Genomic DNA, 26,481 nt, shown 5'->3' with positions numbered 1-26,481 from the left:
GAAAAAGACGTATCTTACGATACGATACGTACGCAATACACGATTCAAAAATTAGGTTTTTGATACACGATACGATACACGATTTGATAACCGGTCTAGGGGAGATTCTTGACAAGGGGTGTATTGGTAATCAATTAGTTGAAATAAGAATATATTTCGTAATATTTGATGACGTATGTATAGTATTATTATCTAAGCATGGCCCCCATATTATATGGTTTAATTGCTTTTGTGATAATTATCATCATTATTACTTAAATCACCATCAAAATGTCAACTTTCTTCTATCACAAGCCGAATGTTTAGGGGCAAATATCTATTTGTTTTATAAAACCATAGTTATTGGTATATTTAGGGTGGAGAGAGTTGTTTTTCTTTTTATTCAATCATTTATTAAACAATTTTGAATGAGATTATAATGATACAATTAATTCTTAAAAAACTGATGTGGAAACCCTTATCTACTTTGATTTATTTAATGGGAACTTAAATTGGGACAAATATTCATGGACATGGTATATTCAATGCATATAAATCAAAATTTTAAGTTGATATAACCCAACCCTTTTTAATTTACCTTTAATTCAAGTTATCAATCATATTAACAACCCTTTTCTTAATACTATTATATTTCATTTTATATTCAACAAACGAATACACAAATAGGAAGAATAACCTTATTTTTTTTTTTTAACAACATTCCAAAAGGGTAAAACTATTTGTACAAAGTACAAACTCTCTATAAAGAGAGTTTAATTCCAAAAAAAAAAAAAAATTGGTGGCCATTGTAATTTACTAATTTTCTAAAAAAATTATTTAAGTTTTCCATTTTTTTATTTTTTTCTACTGATAATCCTTATATTTTTATTTTGACACGTATCATTCTCTGATTTTTCACCTAATTGTAGTTTAAAAATACTTATTGTCAATGAAACTATATTACACATAAAATTACCTTAATATCCTTAATAAAGTAAAGTGTTCTCTCATTGTCTTTTTCTAATAAAAGTATTCTACAACTGTAAGTTTATGAAAAAAGTGTTCTCTTACTAACAATAACCCTATTCTTTACGATAATTTCAGTTTAAAATATACACGAAATAGACTTAAATAACACAAATATTATGGCTTCGTTTGGTTGCATTTTGGGAATACTAGTTTTAGTATTCCCAAAAAAGTTAAACAGTAAAATACCCAAAAACTCACAATATTATTCAACTTTTTTTAAACTCCCTAAATTTGTTAATTTAATTAAATACCCCTAAATATTTTTTAAAAAATTGTAAAAACACTCCAACAATCCACATTTATCAGATTCCAGCCACCACTTCCGAAAAATAGCCGGAATCTGGTAAGATGGCGCACTACCGGCTGAATCTGACCGGTAGTGCGTCGATCTAGCCTTTTTCGGCTGGATCCATGGTGGATTTGGCCGGAAAAGGCTAGATCTAAGGCTAAAGATCTGGCCGTCTTTGGTCGTAACCAGTCGATAACGACGGCCAACAAACGGTCGTCGTTGACCATCAACGACGACCGTTTGTTGGCCGTCGTTGAATAGCAAATATGGCCAGATCTAGCCGTAGATCTGGCCTTTGCCGGCTAGATCACCGTGGATCTGGCCGGAAAAGGCCATATCGGTGCACGACGGGCAAGATCCAGCCAGTCATGCGCCGATACGGTGACTCCAGCCACCTTCCAGCGGTGGTGGCTGGCTGTACGTATTTGAGGGTGGTTTGGGGGTGCTTTTGTTAACTTTTAATGTTTCATTATAGGGGGTATTTTGTAAAAAAATAAATATAGGGGGTATTTTATAATTTGTAAATGCTCAATCGTAATACCCGCCCAATTCAACTTTTTTCAAAAAAAATTTCTCAAAAACACAAAATTGTGAACCAAACGGAGCCTATGTCAGTTTGACTAGAAACTTCATTTTCAATCCAATAGAACAAAATGGGCCCGAAATGAGTGAGGCAAATAGGCCCATTTGTGATGTGGGTCGGACCCATGAGCTCATGAGATTCTAAATAAAATAAGAAATGACAATAACATTCCAACCACTCTAAAAAGTGAGAATTTGTAATGTAGTGTGATGACAGATTCCACCCAACAGAGCATGCTCCATGAGATTATTCCTTTAGACTTGCTTTTGTTTTTATTGTATGAACGGGGCCCAATCCCAACCTTAAACCCACTTCATCTTCAACCTTACTTCTCCAAGTGTCATCCCTCCGTTAATTTTGCTTCTTGCTTCCTTTGACTAAGTGATCAAGAAGAGGCCAACAACTCACCCTTCATCTCCCTTTGATGTTTACAACTCAAAGGGTTGACTCTTGCCCTCCCAATTTTGGGAATGGCTTGCATGTTTTCTTATTAGGGTCTTTTTTAAATTTTCAGAATTCTTAGGTTTTTTAAATATAATTTGTATGTTATAATACCCAATTGTAAAATTTGAGAATTCTTAGATGAGATGAGAGTATCTTTACTCAGTATTTTTGTTTAATATAATCAGTTATATTTATGGTTAGATAGATTAAAAAAAAAATACATAATTGTAGAAATGATATACTTTTTTAAAAACTCATTTGCAAACTTTAATTGTCATATCATCACACGTGTATATTTATTTAATACGGTCAGTTATATTGATAATTAGATAAATGAAAAAGAAAATAATACATAATTATATGACTAATATCTTTTTTAAGATACAAGTAAACAAGGGAGGTATGATTGAGTCAAATCTCAAGCATCGTGAAATCAGTCAGCTTCAAATGGAACAAAACTCAATGACATGATGCCAAATAACAAACAGACGAGGCAACGAGGAACCCACTAACAGAACAACTATTTTAGACTTTCAAACTTCATTCTCTTCAACTATATATTACCCTCCTTTCTCAACTCTTTTTCTCTGTGAATTATCAGCTTCTTTTGTGAGCATTTTCAATGGGACACCAACTCCAAAGTCAGCACAAAGGTGTCTCATCAGCAGCCAAAAAACAAACCAAATTCAAAGAGAGAGCATCATCAAACACCACAACAAAGACTTGCAAGAAAAGTAAGTTTGTTGGGGTGAGACAAAGGCCTTCTGGGAAATGGGTTGCTGAGATTAAAGACACAACCCAGAAGATTAGAATGTGGCTCGGCACGTTTGAGACTGCCGAAGATGCGGCAAGAGCTTACGATGAAGCTGCCTGCCTTCTTCGTGGATCGAATACTCGAACCAATTTCGCTACTCCTGTGTTTACCAATTCCAACCTCTCTTTGAAGATCAGAAACCTGCTTAATCACAAAAAGAGCCTTAAACAAAGCTCCCCTGCACAACCCACCGCCGTTACCAACACAAAAGCTAGCATTAAACCAAGTACTATAGTTAGTACTAATAGTAGTATTGTTAGTGATAGTATAAACAATGACAGTTTTCTATATAATGGCATGAAACAAGATGGCCTTGTGTTTGATGATGCATACAAGCCTGATTTGAGCAGCTGCATCGCGGAACTTGAACCGAGTAGTACTCAGTTTGATCATTCATGGCCATTCCCAACCGGGTTTGATTCGCTTCCATTTACTCAACAAGGAGTGTTCCAATTGCCTAAACACAATGGTTTTCCTGAACATCCAGCTGACATAGAGTTATCAGAATTCGAGCGGATGAAGGTAGAAAGACAGATATCCGCATCTCTATATGCGATGAATGGAGTGAATGACTACTTCGAGAATGCATTTGATTATCAAAGTCAAGCTGTATGGGATCTTCCCTCACTGGCACAAAGCTCTCTCTTATTTTCTCAATGTTATGAGTTTTGAATGCCCGAAATTAGGAAGATATCGGCATTTATATGATGATAAATGAATTGATTGAGCATCTTGAGAATGTACTATGTTCTTAGTGATGTAATGAAGAAAGTTGAATGCATAAAAATAGAAAATTAGATAATTGATATATAGAGTTTCTATACTTTTAATAATGCCTGAATAAAATCCAGGACTCTTGATAAACTTGCATATCTTTTAGAAAATCATAGCATCTGCACATGAAAGTTTACTTGACTCCATTTCTTGAGCTTTTGGAGATGGCTATACTCAACAAATCAACAATAGAATTGATAAAATAATCAAGCCTAAACTTCAATTGACAGACTGGAAGATTGGGAATAATCCTGATGAAACAAGAAAAAAAAAAAAAACTGCATACCGCACGCAGCCTATTGTAGAATATTCCTTAGTACCTACCTTATTGTAATGCAAAAGGAAACGTTTTGTCAATGGCTGCTTGTCTTAGGCTCCTTGTAACTCTTCGGATATACACAGAATGAAGGCAAACGAAAATGCTCTAGAAGGTGTAAAATTCAACCCGAGTTATAGTTTCACCATAGCATTTGCAACATGAAGATAATCTGCCAAATAAAAATTGAAAAAATGATATCGCCAAAATATATGCCATGCCGCTCACTGGCTCTTATACTTTTCGTCTGAAGCTTCTTCTCTTGAATGTGATTTACTCCTCTCTTCCATAAACATTTTTTTTTTTCTTGAGATAAGAAATGGTTAGTAAAGATGAAAATTAAGAGAGGGTTAAGGTATGAGATGTATTCTGTTAAGTAAAAACTCTAAAATGCGGAAGAAAGGATTCTACAATGAAGCACCCTTAAATTAGCCTTTTTCATCTTGGATCTTCTAGAGCTCCTTTGTAGTTATGTACACTATCAGAAATCCCTTTTGAGCTGCTATTCTGCATCCTGAATAAATACTAATTTAGCATCCATCAAATATCTCAGGATTCAAACGTGATGGAAGATCTTTCTTACTCTGGTGTTAAGTGATAAACGAGCTCTGTGCCCATTTCATGGCCACACTAGCTCTTAAGTTGATCAATCTGAATCCAGACATCTGCAAGTGAGTTTTCCTTATTCTCAAGAGGTTTATTGGAATCAGCAATATCCTGGTTAAGTTGTTTCAATTCTGATTTGTTGTGAGGTTACCTGGGAATGGGATAACAAGTGAATGGGATAACAAGTTCAGTCATTAATTTCCTGGCCTAATCCTTGAAGCATAGAGCTAACATTTTCCAGTTCCTTTTTCTCTGCGTAATTATATTCATGAACTCCAATTTTGACAGCCTAAAATCATAAAATCCCCCTTTCAGTCATGTTATCGCTTCCTCAAAACAAGCAAATTGGTTACTTTCCTACACCATTTCATTCTTGAGCTCCTTTGTCAGGATTACCGTATAGATAATTTAGCAGCATCCATAAATACCCTCAGTATTTCTGCGATCAAATGTGATAGATCTTTTTCCTCTTTTAAGTGATAAATGAGCTGAGTGTCCATTTCATGGCCGTACCAAGTCTTCAAGTTGATCAAAATGAATCCAAAGATTTTGGAAATAATGTGTCTTCAAGCACAGATTTAACATTTCCCAGTTCCTGTTCTTTCTGCATAACAATATTCATGTACTACAATTCCGAGGGCCATGACACATCTATAATGGAAATAAAGCACAACTAATAATGTCAAAACATTACTTCATTCGTACCTTGAAAAGCACATTGAATCACAGCATAGACACAATTTTGGCATTTTTAACAACGAAAATTAACAGTGCTAAACAAGAGAAACAACACAACAATATAAAGCTACGGGCTATTGGTTGTGGACAGACCAACTTCCACATAAATGCCATTCAAAAGTATCTTTTACTAGTTGAAGGTGCATCAATAGTCTTCACCTTCCTCCTCATCATCAACACCTTCTGCACCTACTTCTTCATAATCTTTCTCAAGTGCAGCCAAATCTTCACGTGCTTCTGAGAATTCACCTTCTTCCATGCCTTCACCGACATACCAGTGCACAAATGCCCTCTTGGCATACATGAGATCAAATTTGTGATCAATGCGAGAGAACACTTCAGCCACCGCTGTGTTGTTGCTAATCATGCACACAGCTCGCTGCACCTTGGCCAGGTCACCCCCAGGTACAACGGTTGGAGGCTCATAGTTAATACCACATTTGAATCCTGTTGGACACCTGTGGAGTTCAAATACAACAGAATCTTAGATCAAAAGGAAAAATGTAAGGCAGAAGCACAGTGTTAAAAGAGGTAGCAAAGTTGCACAACAATTAAGCTACAAGCTTACAAGGTCACATTAATATTTCTCAAAAGTACTCAAAGTATTAATATTCTACAGACTCTTCTGATGCAGGATATGTTACAAGAAATAATTAAGAACTGATAAAACCCTCTTGATCAAGTTTTAAAATTTAAAAAAAAAAATCTACTGTTATCCAGTCAGATTCTTCAACAAAATATGTTGTATAATTTGCTTACCAGTCAACAAACTGTACAGTTCGTTTGGTTTTGATGGTGGCTACAGCAGCATTTACATCTTTGGGAACAACATCTCCCCGATACATCAAGCAGCAAGCCATGTATTTCCCATGCCTGGGATCACACTTGGCCATCATACTTGAGGGCTCAAACACTGCATTTGTGATCTCTGGAACTGATAGCTGTTCATGGTACGCTTTTTCAGCTGAGATGACAGGGGCATATGATGAGAGCATGAAATGGATACGGGGATATGGTACAAGGTTGGTCTGGAACTCTGTAATATCAACATTGATTGCTCCATCAAACCTCAATGAAGTTGTCAAAGATGATATGATTTGAGAAATCAATCGATTCAAATTAGTGTATGTTGGCCTCTCAATATCTAGAGATCTGCGGCATATGTCGTAAATAGCTTCATTATCCAAAAGCACAGCAACATCTGTGTGCTCAAGAAGGGAATGAGTAGACAGAACACTGTTATAAGGCTCGACAACTGCTGTTGACACCTGATATATGAAGAATAGGTTAATCAGAAGTTAAAACACGGATTGATTACAATTAAAGAGTTCCTAATTTTAAGGTCATCTATAACATGAAGGCCCAGAGCCACCACATTCAAAGATTACAATTTCTTGATCCAGGTTGCCAGGTCAAAACTATTATTCAGTACCTGAGGAGAAGGGTAGATAGTGAAGCCAAGCTTTGACTTCTTCCCATAATCTACAGACAAGCGTTCTAACAGCAAAGACCCCAGACCAGAACCAGTGCCACCACCAACAGCATTAAACACCAAAAATCCTTGGAGCCCAGTACAGTTATCAGCCAACTTCCTCACTCTATCAAGGCAAAGATCAACAATTTCCTTCCCAACTGCACAATATAACAATCAACCTAAACCAACAAAGAACCAATATAAGTGTTTTTTACACCATTTATAAACAATCACAATTACCAGTATAGTGCCCCCTCGCAAAGTTGTTAGCTGCATCTTCCTTGCCAGAAATAAGCTGCTCTGGGTGGAAAAGTTGGCGGTAAGTACCAGTTCTAACTTCATCAATGACTGTTGGTTCAAGATCAACAAACACAGCCCTTGGCACGTGCTTGCCAGCACCAGTTTCACTGAAGAATGTGTTGAAGGCATCATGGCAAGAGCCCACTGAGGGATCACTACATAGACATCAAATTGAGCAAATGTCAATACAATTTGCCTAAATTTGAATAGGAACATACTATGACATAAGCAACAACTAAATTGTGCAAATATTCACCAAAAAGTGAAACAAAATCACAATTACTTAAATCAGTTGCACTGAATCTATTCATCAAAAAATTTAAAAACAAAGAAATTCAATTTACACTTATCCTAACTCGTATATTCAACACGTAAAAGAAAAACTTCTAACTTTTCACAACAAACACCACCAAAAATTATGATTTCACCACCTCATCCCTGCAAGTTCAGCCACAAGTTACAAACCTCACCATGCTCAGAAAGCACAAAAACAAAAAGGGTATAATCGACTTAATTCTAACTCAAAACCTCCAACTTTTAACAACAACCACAGTAAACTCACCACAAAAACCATGATCTTCACCATCTCATCCCCACAAATTCACATATAAAGTTCCGGTTTGAAATGTAAAAGTAAAATAAACACAAAAAGGGTATAACCAAAATCAACTTTTGTACTCAATAAGATCAAACTTCAGTAAGAAAATAAATAAAATAAAAAAAAATCTTCCCAAGTAAAATTAATTTTAAAATGCTCGCAAACATAAAAACATAAAAGTGTACAACCAAAATCAGCTTCTGAACTCAATACTCAACTTTCACAAAAAAACCACAAAATCACCATCTCAACCACTCATTTCATCTACAAGAAACTAACCTAACATGCTCAGAAAACATAAAATCGAAATGGGTATAACCTAAATCAACTTCTAAACACTCAAAAAACACACCACACACAAAAAAAAAACACACACAAAAACCCCACAATCTCACCCCCAAAGTTCCGATCTCAAACGAATAACAAAATCAACTTCTACCCTTATAAAAATACAAAAAATAAAAAAAACTCAAACTTTAACAAAAATGACACAAAACCCCCCAAAAAATTACAACGTTACAATCCCACCCCAAAATCCATCCACAAGTTTGAATCTAGAAATGCTAATTAAACATAAAACACAAAGGGTACCCGGCATCATCCCATCAGGCTGAATGCCATGTTCGAGGCAATAAAGCTCCCAACATGAATTGCCGACCTGAATTCCAGCTTGTCCAATGTGTATACTAATAATCTCTCTCATTTCTTCGCTCCCGCGTCCTTTCAAAAATGCCAGAAAACCTAATCCCGCCTTTACCTATTTGTACACTCTCTGAGGATCAGATTCAAACACCAGCGAAAGTGCTTATGTTTTAAGTTGCTTTATATTGTTTATTTACTGACTGTTACACGTATGGTGAATTTGTTGACTTATAGTGCGGATTTAATAAAAATTTGGAATCCGGATATGACAAGGGCGCCAGCCTTTCTTGGGCTCCACTTAGGGCGGTTTTGAGCATTTACTAATTATCCTTCCTTGTTTTTATTTAATAGAATGAGTTTTATTATAAAGTTTTATCTAATTAGTAAATTTATAAAGGAATATTAAAATTTGAATAGAATGAGTTTTAGTAAGTATCAATAAATTTATTATTTTCCTTTTGATATTGTAAGTGTTTCTTTCAAATTTTGTTAACAATAATATTAAAATCTAACATCAGTTTGAAAGACTCATTTAAATTGTACATATTTGTTTAAGTTTTTGTTTATCATTAATCTTAATCTTTATGAATTAATTTTTAAACGTGTTAAAAGAATATAATATATTATTAACGTATATAAATCTATTTTCTTATAGATATCGTTAAAATTCTTTATTTTCAACTGATTTTTGTATTATATAATAATCCACAACAAAACTAAAATTCCAATATAAATGATATCAAATTAGTGTTGCATATTTTTTTAATTTCATGATTATTATCAATTGATAATATTATTAAATCGTTCTATGGTATAATCCTAAGTTAACTAATAACCTTCATTATATTAGTTTATAGTAGAATAAAAAATTAGAAAAACTTTAAAACTATTTGATCCAATTAAAATTTAGAAAGTTAAAAAAATATAAATGACAAATTTATATTAAGAGGGTAGAATAGGAAAGTGAAAATGGGGGACCATGTGAAAGAAGAGAAAACTAAAATACTTTTTTGATAAGATGGGAGTGAGTTGTTACTATATTTTTTATACATACACATCCTGGCATGCAATGCTTAGTTGTTATTGTGTTGTTTTTTTTGTTTTGTTTTTTTTTATTATTGAGATGTTGGACAGCACACTTAAAATTTGGAGTTTGAAATTGTTGTTGAAAAGAGTTTTATCTACCTTATTAATATTAGAAAACTCAAAAAGAATTTATAAATATCTTTTTGCTCTTATATCGTCATCCACCATGGTTTTTTCTTCAATTATCTACGATTTTTATCCATGTGAGTGTGACAATACATTTTTTGTTTTTCCACAATACAACTACTAATAAATCTACCGCTAAAATATCCAAGCTTTTATTTCACATCGGAATCATATAAACCTTTAATTATAATTATAATTTATTAGATCGTGATTTAATGATTCAAACAGAATAATAATACTTCAAATTATTTGAAATTTTAAGACAATTTTAAACATATTACTTTATAGTAATTGTTTTCTACCTTTTTCGAGATTTACATTTTTTTTCGTTAATCGAGAAACTTAATTTGTTATAACTTACTGTCTATATACATAAAACTGAATACATATTTACTTTTTCATTGACCAAAACTTAATCATAATCGTATACATTACGATCAATAATATGTCTCGATATGTTACATGATGTAATATATATTCTAATAATCTATCTAAACAAATATAAATACAATGCGAATAAGAAACTAGATAAGGTTGACAGAATGCAAACTTTGATTCACCAAACGTTAGTTCAATCAGATCTGAATGAGTGAAGCTCATAGTTATAGTCGTAAATTAAGTAATATACCAATTGTTTTGTGCCGGTGTTGGAGCAACAAGGTTGGTAACAACATTATTAATGTCCTTATAGCAAGGTTGGCATGCACATGCATCATGTCATTCCATGCATGCATATATTCTATTCTTATTGTGAGGGTAAGAATTTAGGATCAAGAACATTTTGAATCATAGTTGAAGTGGGAAGCAATGAGTATATCCTGGTATATAATATTCATATGAGATATATGTATTTACCTCTTGGGTTTGGGTATAGTATTACAAATTCTACAGTTTAAACTACTAGGATAGACCTCCTTTATTCAATAGACACTAACCTATGTTTGGATAAAATGGGCAACTCACTCATACCCGTAAGGGTAGTGAACGAAATAGAGACAACATAGGAACAAAATATAATTAAAACAAATCAAATAGTAAACAAAAAAATAACATGCGCGATTTACCCTGGTTCACCCAATGTGGGCTATGTCCAGTTGAGTCAATATATTGCAATATGCCTCACCTCTCTCGTTTACAATGATAAATTGCCCTGTGATTTGCTATCACCCCCCTAACAGAGAAAAATATGTTTATAACTAGATTTAAGAGATTAAACCTAGTTTTACAAGGATTCCTATTCCTAAGCCCCAACCCATAAAGAATTAGTAACTTAAAAGAAATCTTATAGCGATTTAACTAGAAAAGCCCAAAACCGCCTACGGGCTCGGGGGCGCTGGCCCGCGCGATCCCTGTCCGCTGACGGGGTAGCAGGAGCCCGAGTGCGTCTCCGTTACCCATAATGCTGAAGTAGTCGACAACTCTAACAGGTAGAACATATAATTCACTCTTAACTTGATTGTCTCTACATAAAAAAATGTTGTTTTAAAGTTAGAATTTGATTAACGGTTGTAAGTTTGATGGTGGTATTTCTTTGTATTTGAAAATCAAGACCTTGACCCAATTGGACCAAAAACTCAAAGTGGATTAAGTCTTTATCTCCATCTTATTCTTATATATGGATACTAGCTTGAGTCCTTAATTAAGTGCAAGCAAAGGCAGAGTCAGTCTTTGCCCAAGAGGGGCTCTTGCCCCATCTTAAATTATTTTAAAATTGTCTTCAAATTTTCAATGTTTATTATATTTTTATTAAAATTCTCTCAAAATTTGGACATTTTGAAAGTAGAGAAATTATATTAAATGGCATTATTATAGAGGTGGAGTTGAAAAGCGGTTTCTCACAATATAGCAAAATGACACTATGTACTATTTTTATAGACGAAAATGCCCTTATTCACAAATTCTTAATCTTTAAACACCTTCTTCAACCCTTAAAACCTATCTAACCCATTCTTCATAACTACAATCCCAACAAAATTGAAGGATACCTATGTAGGTAGGTGGTTAATGTTGGTTGTTTGAGTTAATTTTTAGATGAAAATGTTGAAAATTGAAGGATTTTAATGTTTTTAACAAAATCTGAGACTGCCTATCGGAAGGTATTAATGGTATCAGTCATTTTTTCAATCCAAGGTTGAAGACGACAAAAAGTATCAAATATTGTCTGATAGGACTATACGAAAAGTGACCGATACCATCAATATCCTCAGATGGTGGTCCTAGGTTTTGTCAAAAACATCAAAATTCTTCAATTTGCAATATCTTTAATTAAAAATTAACTCAAACAACCAATTTTAACCACTTATCTACATAATAATAAAAAAATCCTAATTAACATGTTTATTACACACAAAACCAATGTTTTGAAACTCGAACTAGACTGGTTGGTTAGACCGATTGGACCAGGTTTCGGCCATAACTCTAGTTCAATAACGCATAAAACTCAGTTTTGAGCAATAAATCGCTTTGGACCGCGATTGGACCTACGTAATAGTGTCAAACCGCCAGTCTAATTGATTCAGATGAAAAACTGGTTTAATAAAACTTAAAATCCCTAAAAAAATCTAATTCTCCTTCGTTCATCTTTGATCTTTATTGTTCTTTGTTCATTTCATTCACAATCACCATTTTTTTTTTAATCAAAAACCCCTTTTTCTCGAAGATTGAAATTCTTCGTGTTTCGAGGGCTTTGAAAATTCTTTCATAAACAAAATTGTCGAGAAATTTGTAGAAGAAAAATGGCCCAAGCTGTAGAGGAATGGTACAAACAGATGCCAATCATCACTCGCACCTATCTCATAGCCACTATCGTCAACACAATCGGTTGCTCTCTTGATGTATTTCTCTCTCTCTCTCTCTCATTTTGTTCTTTATGTGTTTTTTATTTTCTTTTCAATAGAAAGGGCTTGAATTTGTGATTTTTTTGGTGTACTTTTTTAGGGTTTTAGGGGTTAGATGGTGTAATGCGTGGTGATCTTGTTTCTAGGTAAATGGGTTTGTTTGTTTTGAGAGGATTTAACTGGGTTTGGTGCAAATTTGAGAATTTCAGTGCTTTCATTAAATGATAAATCCAAAGTTGTAGTTTTGCATTTAGCATGAAAATGATTGGTTTTGTTTTGTTTTGTTTATTATTATTGTTTGGTTTTTTGTTTTGGTTGGGTTTTAACTTTGAGGAGCTATTGTTTGCTATTCTCATGTTTTTGTTGTTTTGTGTTACAATTTCATAGATTATATCGCCATTTAATCTATGCTTGCATCCAACACTAGTGGTTAAGTAGTATCAGTTCTGGCGCCTTATGTAACACCCACAGTGAGGTAATTTATTTATGCTTTAATGCCTTTAGTTTTATTTATTTCAAGGTGAAAGATTGGAAATTAGAATTTGCAGATTTCACCGCGGCATTGTACACACTACCCAAATCGTGCTTTTAGAATTACAGACTTCGCCGCAGTAAGGAAGAAAGTTTGTTGCGGCAATGTAAACTCTGGAATGTTTCGCCGAGGCGAAGAAACAACTTTGCCTGGGCAAAGAACTTGTTGGAATTTTTGAGAAAATTCTAGAAAACTTCTTTAAGGGAAAAATGGTTATTCCACCCATAATTAGTTGAAACTGTGGGGAGTGAAAGTAGTAGAATTTCATGAATAATACAATGGAAATAAGGGCATTATTGTAATTGACTAAAGTGTAAAGATGGAATTTCATAGAAAGTACAAGGGCAAAATGGGAAAGTATAAGTAATAAATGAAATATTAAGGGTTCAAGAATGAAAACCCTACCATTTTCTACTCCCTCACACGTCACTTTCATCCCCAAATTCTCTCAATTTCTTCATCAAATTTCCAAGGCTATAAAGAGGATGTTGGGTTGGATTTTGGTAGATATTCAATCCTAAGCATCCAAAGGTAAAAATTCTTGCAATAAGATGTGAGATTAATTTTAAAATGTTGAATTCTTATAGTTTATATGCTTAGGGTTTAAGAAGAAGAGGAAGTCTACCAAAGAGAGAGATTCTAGTGTAGAACTACCCAAGCTCAAGGTAAGTAAATCCAACCCTAGTCATGATTTGAGCAATACTTGAGTAGAGAATTTTCTTATATGTATTTATATGCTTAAGTATTGAGAATTGTTGATGAAATTGATGATGATTCATGGTTAGAATTCCACCATGAGGAGTGATGATTGTGTTTATAGTAATTGATGGAAGTTTGGATGAGCTAAGAAAGAACTTGAGTAGAGTTATGGAGTGTATTTTCTTGGCTAGGTTTGAAGTTGTTTTTAGGGAGCTTTGCTCCAAAATTTCGGTGGTTAGAGATTGTTATGGAAGTGTAATCACCTTAGTGCTTTATTTATGCATACAAGGTGTTTGATGAAAGTTCATAGAGCAGTGCATGTATGAGTATGTTGATTTATCTTTTTGATATGAGTTTGTAGATGGTAGAGAAATTAGAGAATGACATGTTTACATGCCATATTGCATCCTTGCATTTAATCATTTGAATTAAGAAAGAACAATAAGAAAAGCCCATCTACATGCATACATGTATATAAGAATATTAAAGAGCAAAGAAAGAAAAGAGAATTATTAAAGAAAAGAAATTGATTAGTAATGACTAAAAGAAAGATAAGAAAAAAGAAGGTTGTTGCGATGGGGAACCCGTGAGTAACAAGAAAAAGAATATTCTCACATGCACGTCGCTTTCAGTGAGTGACCTAAGAATAAGAAGAAGAATTTGTACAGTCCGTAAGAGTGCATGTAGATGAGGATTGTACCTAGAAGAATATACCTACATGCACGCCGCCTTTAGTGAGCGGCCTAAGAAGAAGAAGAATTTGTATAGTCCGTAAGAAGTGCATGTAGATGAGGACTGTACTCACTCACATGGCCAGGCTTTCGAATCCATGCCTCAATCGAGTCTGATCGGCAAAGAATAGAAAGAAAAGAAGAGCATATGAAAGAAAAGAAAATAAAGAAGAGAAAATAAAGAATAGAAAGAAAGAAAGAAGAGAAAGAAAAGAAAGAAGAGAAAGAAAATAAAAGAAAGAATAGAATGAAAGAAAGAAGAAAAACAGAGAAAGAAAGTAACACAGAAAAGAAAAGAAAGAAAAACAGAATAAGAAATAGAAAAATAGAAAGAAAAATGCACATCCTATGCACTGGTGCATTGCATCATACCTATGCATGATATCATGCTTACTATCAGGAGTAGTGAGAAATTAGAAATAGAGAAAGAGCAGAGAAAGAACAAAGAATGAACCGAGAAAAATAGAAAAGTGTGATGTAAGGAAGGAAATTTAGAATATGAGCAACGGAGATAGAAATGTATCATAGCGGATTTACTTACTGAGCAATTAGTGCTCACTCCGTTGATTTCTCTGTTTTTGCAGGAAATAGGTGAGAAGCGGTCAGATGGAACGTCGAGAGCGGAGGAGAATGACACTACTGCCCACTGTTTTTGAGTTTATGTATATGACACTTTTAATAATGTAAAGAAATTTTTGGGCTCATTATTCTGTACTTAAATACATATATAATTTCTATGATATATTTAGTGACTTCATATTATATTTTCCAAAGTCTACTAGCTAGAAAGAGTTATTACACCTTATCACTAATTTTCATTTCTTCTGAAAAATGGGTAAGTTTCATAGTTTGAACTTGGTAAAAATTTGCTTAGATGTCATATGATGTCATTGGTTCAATCGTTCAACGCAAGACTTGGCCGCCTAATTGGGCCATTGCTCAGGTCGATGAACTAAATAGAGACACATAGGAACAAAATTAATAGTAAACAACATCAATAGTAAACAAAAAAATAACATGCGCGATTTACCCTGGTTCACCCAATGTGGCTATGTCCAGTTGAGTCATATTATGCAATATGCCTCACCTCTCTCGTTTACAATGAATAAATTGCCCTGTGATTTGCTATCACCCCCCTAACAGAGAAAAAATATGTTTATATACTAGATTTAAGAGATTAAACCTAGTTTTACAAGGATTCCTATTCCTAAGCCCAACCCAATAAAGAATTAGTAACTTAAAAGAAATCTTATAGCGATTATACTAGAAAAGCCCAAAACCGCCTACGGGCTCGGGGGCGCTGGCCCCGCGATCCCTGTCCGCTGACCGGTAGGCAGGAGCCCCGAGTGCGTCTCCGTTACCCAATATGCTGAAGTAGTCGACAACTCTAACAGGTAGAACATATAATGCACTTAACTTGATTGTCTTACTAAAAAAAATGTTTGTTTAAAGTTGAATTTGATAACGGTTGTAAGTTTTGATGGTGGTATTTCTTTGTATTTGAAAATCAAGACCTTGACCCATATGGACCAAAAACTCAAAGTGGATTAAGTCTTTATCTCCATCTTATTCTTATACATGATACTAGCTTGAGTCCTTAATTAAGTGCAAGCAAAGGCAGAGTCAGTCTTTGCCCAAGAGGGGCTCTTGCCCCATCTTAAATTATTTAAAATTGTCTTCAATTAGTTTATTATATTTTTATTAAAATTCTCTCAAAATTTGGACATTTTGAAAGTAGAGAAATTATTAAATGGCATTATTATAGAGGTGGAGTTGAAAAGCGGTTTCTCACAATATAGCAAAATGACACTAGTACTATTTTTATAGACGAAAATGCCCTTTTCACAAATTCTTAATCTTTAAACACCTTCTTCAACCCTTAAAACCTATCTAACCCATTCTTCATAACTACAACCCAACAAAATTGAAGGATACCTATGAGGTAGTGGTTAATGTTGGTTGTTTGAGTTATTTTTTAGATGAAATGTTAAAATTGAGGATTTTAATGTTTTTAACAAAATCTAGACTGCCTATCGAAGGTATAATGGTATCTCATTTTTTCAATCCAAGGTTGAAGAGACAAAAAGTATCAAATAGTTGTCTGATAGGACTATACGGAAAAAAGTGACCGATACCATCAATATCCACCATATGGTGTCCTAGGTTTTGTCAAAAACATCAAAATTCTTCATTGGCAATACTTTAATTAAAAATTAACTCAAACAACCAATTTTAACCACTTATCTACATAATAAAAAAAAATCTAATTAACATGTTATTACACACAAAACAATGTTTAAACAACTAGACTGGTTGTTAGACCGATTGGACCAGGTCCATAAACTCAGTTCAATAACGCATAAAACTGTTTTGAGCAATAAACCTTTGGACCCGATTGGACCTACGTAATAGTGTCAAACCGCCGTCTAATTGATTCAGATGAAAAACTGGTTTAATAAAACTTAAAATCCCTAAAAAAAACTAATTCTCCTTCTTCATCTTTGATCTTATTGTTCTTTGTTCATTTCATTCACAATCACCATTTTTTTTTAATAAAACCCCTTTTTCTCGCAGATTGAAAGTCTTCGTGTTTCGAGGGCTTTGAAATTCTTTCATAAACAAAATTGTCGAGAAATTTGTAGAAGAAAAATGGCCCAAGCTGTAGAGGAATGGTACAAACAGATGCCAATCATCACTGCCCTATCTCATAGCCCTATCGTCAACACAATCGGTTGCTCTCTTGATGTATTTCTCTCTCTCTCTCTCTTTTGTTCTTTATGGTTTTTTATTTCTTTTCAATAGAAAGGGCTTGAATTTGTGATTTTTTTGGTGTACTTTTTTAGGGTTTTAGGGGTTAGATGGGTTTTGTTTGTTTGAGAGGATTTAACTGGTTTGGTGGAAATTTAATTCAGTGCTTTCATTAAATGAAATCCAAAGTTTAGTTTTGCATTTAGCATGAAAATATTGGTTTTGTTTTGTTTTGTTTATTATTATTGTTTGGTTTTTTTTTGTTGGGTTTTAACTTTGAGGAGCTTTGTTTGCTATTCTCATGTTTTTGTTGTTTTGTGTTCAATTTCATGATTATATCGCCATTTAATCTATGCTTAAAAAATTACAACGTTACAATCCCACCCCAAAAATCCATCCACAAAGTTTGAATCTAGAAATGCTCATTAAACATAAACACTAAAAAGGGTACCCGGGCATCATCCCATCAGGCTGAATGCCATGTTCGAGGCAATAAAGCTCCCAACATGAATTGCCGACCTGAATTCCAGCTTGTCCAATGTGTATACTAATAATCTCTCTCATTTCTTCGTCTCCGCGGTCACTTTCAAAATAGCCAGAAAACCTAAACTCCGCCTTTACCTATTTGTACACTCTCTGAGGAGTCAGGATTCAAACACCAGCGAAAGTGCTTATGTATTTAAGTGCTTATATTGTTTATTTACTGACTGTTACCACAGTATGTGTGAATTTGTTGACTTATAAGTGCGGATTTAATAAAAATCTGGAATCCGGATATGACAATTTGCGCCAGCCTTTCTTGGGCTCCACTTAAAGGGCTGGTTTTGAGCATTTACTATATTATCCTTCCTTGTTTTTATTTAAGTAGAATGAGTTTTATTAATAAAGATTTTATCTAATTAGTAATATTTATAAAGGGAATATTAAAATTTTGAATAGAATGAGTTTTGGTAAGTATCAATATAATAAATTTATTATTTTCCTTTTGATATGGTTTTGATATTGGAAGTGTTTCTTTCAAATTTTGTTAATCAATAATATTAAAATCTAACATCAGTTTTGAAAGACTCATTTAAAGTTGTACAGCATATTGTAGTTATTGAAGTTTTTGTTTAGTCATTTAATCGTTAATCTTTATATGAATTAATTTTTAAACGTGTTAAAAGAATATAATATGATTATTAACGTAATATAAATCTATTTTCTTATAGATATCGTTAAAAAATTTCTTTATTTTCAACATGAATTTTTTTGTATTATATAATAATATCCACAACAAAACTAAAAATTCCAATTATAAATGATAATTCAAATTAGTGTTGCATATTTTTTTAATTTCATGATTATTATCAATTTGATAATATTATTAAATCGTTCTATGGTATAATCCTAAGTTAACTAATAACCTTCATTATATTAGTTTATAGTAGAATAAAATAAATTAGAAAAACTTTAAAACTATTTTGATCCTAATTAAAATTTAGAAAGTTAAAAAAATATAAATGACAAATTTATATTAAGAGGGGTAGAATAGGAAAGTGAAAATGGGGGACCATGTGAAAAGAAGAGAAAACTAAAACTACTTTTTTGATAAGATGGGAGTGAGTTGTTACTATTATTTCTTTTATACATACACATCCTGGCATGCAAATGCTTAGTTGTAGTTGTTGTTGACGTTGTTTTTGTTTTTGTTTTTTTATTATTGGGATGTTGGACCAGCACACTTAAATTAATTATTGAGAGTCTTAAAATTGTTAGTTGAATAAGAGTTTTAATAACTACCCTTATTAATATTTAGATAAACTCAAATATAAGAATTTATAAAATATCTTTTTGCTCTTTTATCATCAGTTCATCCAATGATTTTTTCTTCAATTATCTACGATTTTTACTCCCATGTGAGTTGTGACAATACATTTTTTTGTTTTTCCACAATACCAACTACTAATAAATCTACCCGCTAAAATATCCCAAGCTTTTATTTACACGTCGGAATCATATAAAACCTTTAATTATAATTTATAATTTATTAGATCGTGATTTAATGATTCAAACAGAAAATAATAATACTTCAAATTATTTGAAATTTTAAGACAATTTTAAACATATTACTTTATAAGTAATTTGTTTCTACCTTTTTCGAGATTTATCATTTGTTTTTCGTTAATCGAGAAATTTAAATTTGTTACTAACTTACTGTCTATATACATAAAACTGAATACATATTTACTTTTTCATTGACCAAAAACTTAATCATAAGTCGTATACATTATCGAATCAATAATATGTCTCGATATCGTTACGATGATGTAATATATAATTCTAATAACCTTATCTAGACAAATATAAATACAATGCGAATAAGAAACTAGATAAGGTTGACAGAAATGCAAACTTGTGATTCACCAAACGTTTAAGTTCAATCAGATCTGAATGAGTGAAGCTCATAGTTATAGTCGTAAATTAAGTATATATACCAATTGTTTTGTTGCCGGGTGTTGGAGCAACAAGGTTTGGTAACAACATTTATTAATGTCCTTATAGCAAGGTTGGCATGCACATGCATCACTGTCACTCCATGCATGCATATATTCTATTCATTATTGTGAGGGTAAGAATTTAGGATCAAGAACATTTTGAATCATAGTTGAAGTGGGAAGCAATGAGTATATCCTGGTAATATAAGAATATCTTATATGAGATAATTGTATTTACCTCTTGGGGTTTGGGTATAGTATTACAAATTCTATAGTTTAAACTACTAGAATAACTCACTCGTACGCGTAAGGGTAGAACATATAATGCACTCTTAACTTGATTGTCTTTACATAAAAAAAATGTTGTTTTAAAGTTAGAATTTGATTAACGGTTGTAAGTTTGATGGTGGTGGTATTTCTTTGTATTTGAAAATCAAGACCTTGACCCTATTGGACCAAAAACTCAAAGTGGATTAAGTCTTTATCTCCATCTTATTCTTATACATGGATACTAGCTTGAGTCCTTAATTAAGTGCAAGCAAAGGCAGAGTCAGTCTTTGCCCAAGAGGGGCTCTTGCCCCATCTTGAATTATTTTAAAATTGTCTTCAATGTTTATTATATTTTTATTAAAATTCTCTCAAAATTTGGACATTTTGAAAGTAGAGAAATTATATTAAATGGCATTATTATAGAGGTGGAGTTGAAAAGCGGTTTCTCACAATATAGCAAAATGACACTAAGTACTATTTTTATAGACGAAAATGCCCTTATTCACAAATTCTTAAATCTTTAAACACCTTCTTCAACCCTTAAAACCTATCTAACCCATTCTTCATAACTACAACCCCAACAAAATTGAAGGATACCTATGTAGGTAGGTCGTTAATGTTGGTTGTTTGAGTTAATTTTTAGATGAGAATGTTAAAAATTGAAGGATTTTAATGTTTTTGACAAAATCTAAGACTGCCTATCAGAAGGTACTAATGGTATCAGTCATTTTTTCAATCCAAGGTTGAAGAGGACAAAAAGTATCAAATATTGTCTGATAGGACTATAGGTATTAGACACTTTTCGTCCCAACCTTGGGTTACAAAAAGTGACCGATACCATCGATATCCACCGATAGTGGTCCTAGGTTTTGTCAAAAACATCAAAATTCTTCGATTTGCAATATCTTTAATTAAAAATTAACTCAAACAACCAATTTTAACCACTTATCTACATAATAAAAAAAAAAAATCTTAATTAACATGTTTATTACACACAAAACTAATGTTCTCAAACTAGACTGGTTGGTTAGACCGATTGGACCAAGTATCAGCAATGACTCCAGTTCAATAACGCATAAAACTTGGTTTTGAGCAATAAACCACTTTGGACCACGATTGGACCTACGTAATAGTGTCAAACCGCCGGTCTAATTGATTCAGATGAAAAACTGGTTTAATAAAACTTAAAATCCCTAAAAAAAATCTAATTCTCCTTCATTCATCTTTGATCTTTATTGTTCTTTGTTCATTTCATTCACAATCACCATTTTTTTTAATTAAAAACCCCTTTTTCTCGACGATTGAAAGTCTTCGTGTTTCGAGGGCTTTGAAAGTTCTTTCATAAACAAAATTGTCGAGAAATTTGTAGAAGAAAAATGGCCCAAGCTGTAGAGGAATGGTACAAACAGATGCCAATCATCACTTGCACCTATCTCATAGCCGCTATCGTCAACACAATCGGTTGCTCTCTTGATGTATTTCTCTCTCTCTCTCATTTTGTTCTTTATGTGTTTTTTATTTTCTTTTCAATAGAAAGGGCTTGAATTTGTGATTTTTTTGGTGTACTTTTTTAGGGTTTTAGGGGTTAGATGGTGTAATGCGTGGTGATCTTGTTTCTAGGTAAATGGGTTTGTTTGTTTTGAGAGGATTTAACTGGGTTTGGTGGAAATTTGAGAATTTCAGTGCTTTCATTAAATGACAGATCCAAAGTTTTAGTTTTGCATTTAGCATGAAAATGATTGGTTTTGTTTTGTTTTGTTTATTATTATTGTTTGGTTTTTTTTCTTTTGATTGGGTTTTAACTTTGAGGAGCTGTTGTTTGCTATTCTCATGTTTTTGTTGTTTTGTGTCTCAATTTCATAGATTATATCGCCATTTAATCTATGCTTGCATCCAACACTAGTGGTTAAGTAGTATCAGTTCTGGCGCCTTATGTAAAACCCACAGTGAGGCAACTTATTTATGCTTTAATGCCTTTAGTTTTATTTATTTCAAGGTGAAAGATTAAAAATTAAAATTTGCAGACTTCACCGCGGCATTGTACACACTGCCCAAATTATGCTTTTAGAATTACAGACTTCGCCGCGGCAAGAAAGAAAGTTCGTTGCAGCAATGTACACTCTGAAATGTTTCGCCGAGGCGAAGAAACAACTTTGCCTGGGCAAAGAACTTGTTGGAATTTTTGAGAAAATTATAGAAAACTTCTTTAAGAGAAAAATGGTTATTCCACCCATAATTAGTTGAAATTGTGGGGAGTGAAAGTAGTAGAATTTCATGAATAATGCAATGGAAATAAGGACATTATTGTAATTGACTAAAGGGTAAAGATGGAATTTCATAGAAAGTACAACGGCAAAATGGGAAAGTATAAGTAATAAATGAGATATTAAAGGTTCAAGAATGAAAATTGTAACAGCCATTTTCTACTCAAGTACTCATATAATATACATAATAAAATACATATAAAATAGTGTAAAGAGTTGGGCCCAAATTTTTTCTTTTTTATTAAACATATACATTTTTTATACAAAATTTGTAACATGTACAAAAGATATCAAAAACATGGTGGACAGTGTAACCGCTTCCCCTCGCGTGTTGACGTCCATCTGACCGCGTCCTCACCTGGATCCTGCAAACATAGGAAATAACGGGGTGAGCACTAAAACAATGCTCAGTAAGTAAATCCTCTACTCATCTATCCCCGTAACTCTCTCTCTCTAATTCTTTCTTTACAACTTCTCATTCAATTTCTCTTTGGTACTTCTCTCTATTTCTCTTTCTTAGAACTCTTTTCTATTAACTCTCTTTAGTAAGTCACGGCCCCATCTTACCGGGGGCATGGCCGGGACTCGTCCCACTCTACGTGACCTCTACTCGTTCTAGTCGATCGGACTTGGTTATGCATGGATTCGGAACCCTTGGCCATGTGAGTGTATAATCTCTCTCTCGGGTACTCGGGTATAGCCCTCATCCGCATGCAGTCTCACGGGCTACACCACTTCTCTTTCTCATACCCATACTGCTCTCTCAATGCGGCGTACATGCGGGAATACTCTACCCATTACTCACGGGTTCCCCATCGCACAACCTACTCTATTCTCTTTTCTCTTTGTTCTCTAGTGCTCATTCTCTCTTTCTCTTAGCTCTTAAAGTAGCTTATACTCAAATTCTCAACTATGTCTCAAGCTACTTCTTAAGTGCATAAAAAATGCGTATGAATAACTCATGCTCACTAATGCACTTATGAAATGCCAAATACAAGATTGCATCAAAACAGTCATTCTGCACAGGTCACACTAAAAAGGGCATAACTTGCGTTATACACATCGGATTGCTACGGTTTTGGTCTTGTTCTAAAGCTTAGAGACAGGGCTACAACTTTTATGTTTTGGTATAAACCTAGTTCAATCCTTAAGATGCCCAAAACTTACTCAGAAGGTCACAGCTGTGACAGGGCAGTTTCTCACTTAGGCATTTCATCAAACAACTCATGTGCATACCAAAGCTCTACTTATCTATAACTCTACTCTTCTCTTTAATCATCCAAAATGGGAGAAAAACTCCCTCATACGGTCATAATTCATGTCAAGGAAAACACTCCTAAAAATATTCATGCAAACTCCTCCAACTTCAACTCAATTTCAATCTCTCTTCACACATCAAACACTTCTTATAATTAAAGTGTATTCAACAACCACAAAGCAAATATTCATCTCAACTCAATTCTCAATAACATAGCATACTTATATAAGTATACATCTCTACTCAATCTCTAAATCTCTACTCAAAAGCTTATTCAAAACTCAACTTGGTTGGATTTACTTATCTTGTGAAAAAGTGACTTCTCTAGCACTTTTCCTTTCCTTTGTTGTCTTGTCTTCTCTCTACAACTCAAAACAACAACAAGAACAATAACAACCAAATAAGACTTCAATATAACTATAAGCAAACTCACATCTAAAGCAAGAATCCTTACCTTAGGATGCTTTAGATGAAATCTCAACTAAAAATTTCCCAAAAGCTCTTAAACTCCTTAGAAATCTTGGAAGATTGGATGGAGAAATTGAGAGAAATTAGATAATGGAAGAGGCGGTGGCAATGGATGAATTAATGCATTTCTCTACACTTAACCCTTTTTTGCTCATATTATAATCATCCTTTCCCATTTTGCCCTTGCCCTTCCTTAGAAATTCCATCTATATCCTTTGATTCTTTACAAATACACCCCTATCCAAACACAATCTCTACTAAATCTCCTTACATTTTACTCCCCACTTTTCCTGCTAATTAGGGGTAGAAAGGTCATTGTGCCCCAAAGGAAGAATTCTCTAGAAAACTCAAGAAACTTTTTATTAGGCTCTTCGCCACGGTGAAGAACAATCCGTTGCCCCGGCGAAACACGGCAGAGCCTACCCGTGGGTGCAGCTCCTTATCGCCGCAGCAAAACTTCTTCTTCGCCCCGGCGAAGCTCGAATTTCCAAACTTCACCAAATTTCAACCAAACCAAGGCAAACACTTAACCAATACCACATACCAATTTAATTAGAGGCTAACCAACTAACCACAACAACATACAAAGTCAATTGAAGTTGAAACAGTGAATCCTTTAAGTAATACAAAAAATCTTAAATACGTACCTCAAGTGGGGTATTACAAAAACCCTACCATTTTCTACTCTCTCACACGCCACTTTCATCCCCAAATTCTCTCAATTTCTTCATCAAATTTCCAAGGCTATTTAGAGGATGTTTGGTTAGATTTTGGTAGATATTCAATCCTAAGCATCCAAAGGTAAAAATTCTTGCAATAAGATGTGAGATTAAATTTAAAGTGTTGAATTCTTATAGTTTATATGCTTAGGGTTTAAGAAGAAGGGGAAGTCTACCAAAGAGAGAGATTCTAGTATAGAACTACCCAAGCTCAAGGTAAGTAAATCCAACCCCAGTCATGATTTGAGCAATACTTGAGTAGAGAATTTTCTTATATGTATTTATATGCTTAAGTATTGAGAATTGTTGATGAAATTGATGATGATTCATGGTTAGAATTCCACCATGAGGAGTGATGATTGTGTTTATAGTAATTGATGGAAGTTTGGATGAGCTAAGAAAGAACTTGAGTAGAGTTATGGAGTGTATTTTCCTGGCCAAGTTTGAAGTTGTTTTTAGGGAGCTTTGCTCCAAAATTTTGGTGGTTAGAGATTGTTATGGAAGTGTGATCACCTTAGTGCTTTATTTATGCATACAAGGTGTTTGATGAAAGTTCATGGAGCAGTGCATGTATGAGTATGTTGATTTATCTTTTTGATATGAGTTTGTAGATGGTAGAGAGATTAGAGAATGACATGTTTACATGCCATATTGCATCCTTGCATTTAATCATTTGAATTAAGAAAGAACAATAAGAAAAGCCCATCTACATGCATACATGCTTATAAGAATATTAAAGAGCAAAGAAAGAAAAGAGAAGTATTAAAGAAAAGAAATTGATTATTAATGGCTAAAAGAAAGATAAGAGAAAAGAAGGTTGTTGCGATGGGGAACTCGTGAGTGACAAGAAAAAGAATATTCCCACATACACGCCGCCTTCAGTGAGCGGCCTAAGAATAAGAAAAAGAATTTGTACAGTCCGTAAGAGTGCATGTAGATGAGGACTGTACCTAGAAGAATATAACTACATGCATGCCGCCTTTGGTGAGCAGCCTAAGAAGAAGAAGAATTTGTATAGTTCGTAAGAAGTGTATGTAGATGAGGACTGTATTCACTCACATGGCCAAGGTTCCGAATCCATGTCTCAATCGAGTCTGATCGGCAAAGAATAGAAAGAAAAGAAGAGCATATGAAAGAAAAGAAGAGCATATGAAAGAAAAGAAGAGAAAATAAAGAATAGAAAGAAAGAAAGAAGAGAAAGAAAATAAAAGAAAGAATAGAATGAAAGAAAGAAGAAAAACACAGAAAGAAAGTAACACAGAAAAGAAAAGAAAGAAAAACAGAATAAGAAATAGAAAAATAGAAAGAAAAATGCACATCCTATGCACTTGTGCATTGCGTCATACCTATGCATGATACCATGCTTACTATCAAGAGTAGTGAGAAATTAGAAATAGAAAAATAACAAAGAAAGAACCGAGAAAAATAGAAAAGTGTGATATAAGGAAGGAAATTTAGAATATGAACAGCGGAGATAGAAATGTATCATAGCGGATTTACTTACTGAGCAATTAGTGCTCACTCCGTTGATTTCTCTATTTTTGCAGGAAATAGCTGAGAAGCGGTCAGATGGAACGTCAAGAGCGGAGGAGAATGACACTACTGTCCACTGTTTTTGAGTTTATGTATATGACGCTTTTAATAATGTAAAGAAATTTTTGGGCTCATTATTTTGTACTT

General features: G+C 33.6%; 2 protein-coding genes across 2 annotated transcripts; one reads left to right on the top strand and one right to left on the bottom strand.

The window, feature by feature from the left end:
- The first annotated feature begins 2,844 nt into the window (after nucleotides 1-2,844).
- LOC116119915 (ethylene-responsive transcription factor ERN1) lies at nucleotides 2,845-3,864 on the top strand. The gene has a single exon (XM_031405861.1). The coding sequence runs from the start codon at nucleotides 2,947-2,949 to the stop codon at nucleotides 3,808-3,810; it is 864 nt and encodes a 287-aa protein (XP_031261721.1). The 5' UTR covers nucleotides 2,845-2,946; the 3' UTR covers nucleotides 3,811-3,864.
- Nucleotides 3,865-5,511: 1,647 nt separating this feature from the next.
- On the bottom strand, nucleotides 5,512-18,025 carry LOC116119896 (tubulin alpha-3 chain). Its single transcript, XM_031405834.1, has 5 exons — nucleotides 17,797-18,025; nucleotides 7,287-7,501; nucleotides 7,005-7,204; nucleotides 6,332-6,840; nucleotides 5,512-6,030 (listed from the first exon to the last, which is right to left on the bottom strand). The coding sequence occupies exons 1-5, from the start codon at nucleotides 17,907-17,909 to the stop codon at nucleotides 5,718-5,720; spliced, it is 1,350 nt and encodes a 449-aa protein (XP_031261694.1). The 5' UTR covers nucleotides 17,910-18,025; the 3' UTR covers nucleotides 5,512-5,717.
- Nucleotides 18,026-26,481: the final 8,456 nt, after the last annotated feature.

This window comes from Pistacia vera, unplaced genomic scaffold (genome assembly GCF_008641045.1).
Source record: "Pistacia vera cultivar Batoury unplaced genomic scaffold, PisVer_v2 Contig910, whole genome shotgun sequence".
In the NCBI taxonomy this organism is placed as follows: domain Eukaryota; kingdom Viridiplantae; phylum Streptophyta; class Magnoliopsida; order Sapindales; family Anacardiaceae; genus Pistacia; species Pistacia vera.
Note: the sequence above shows the minus strand (reverse complement) of the source record. Positions and strands in the feature narration are given on the sequence as shown.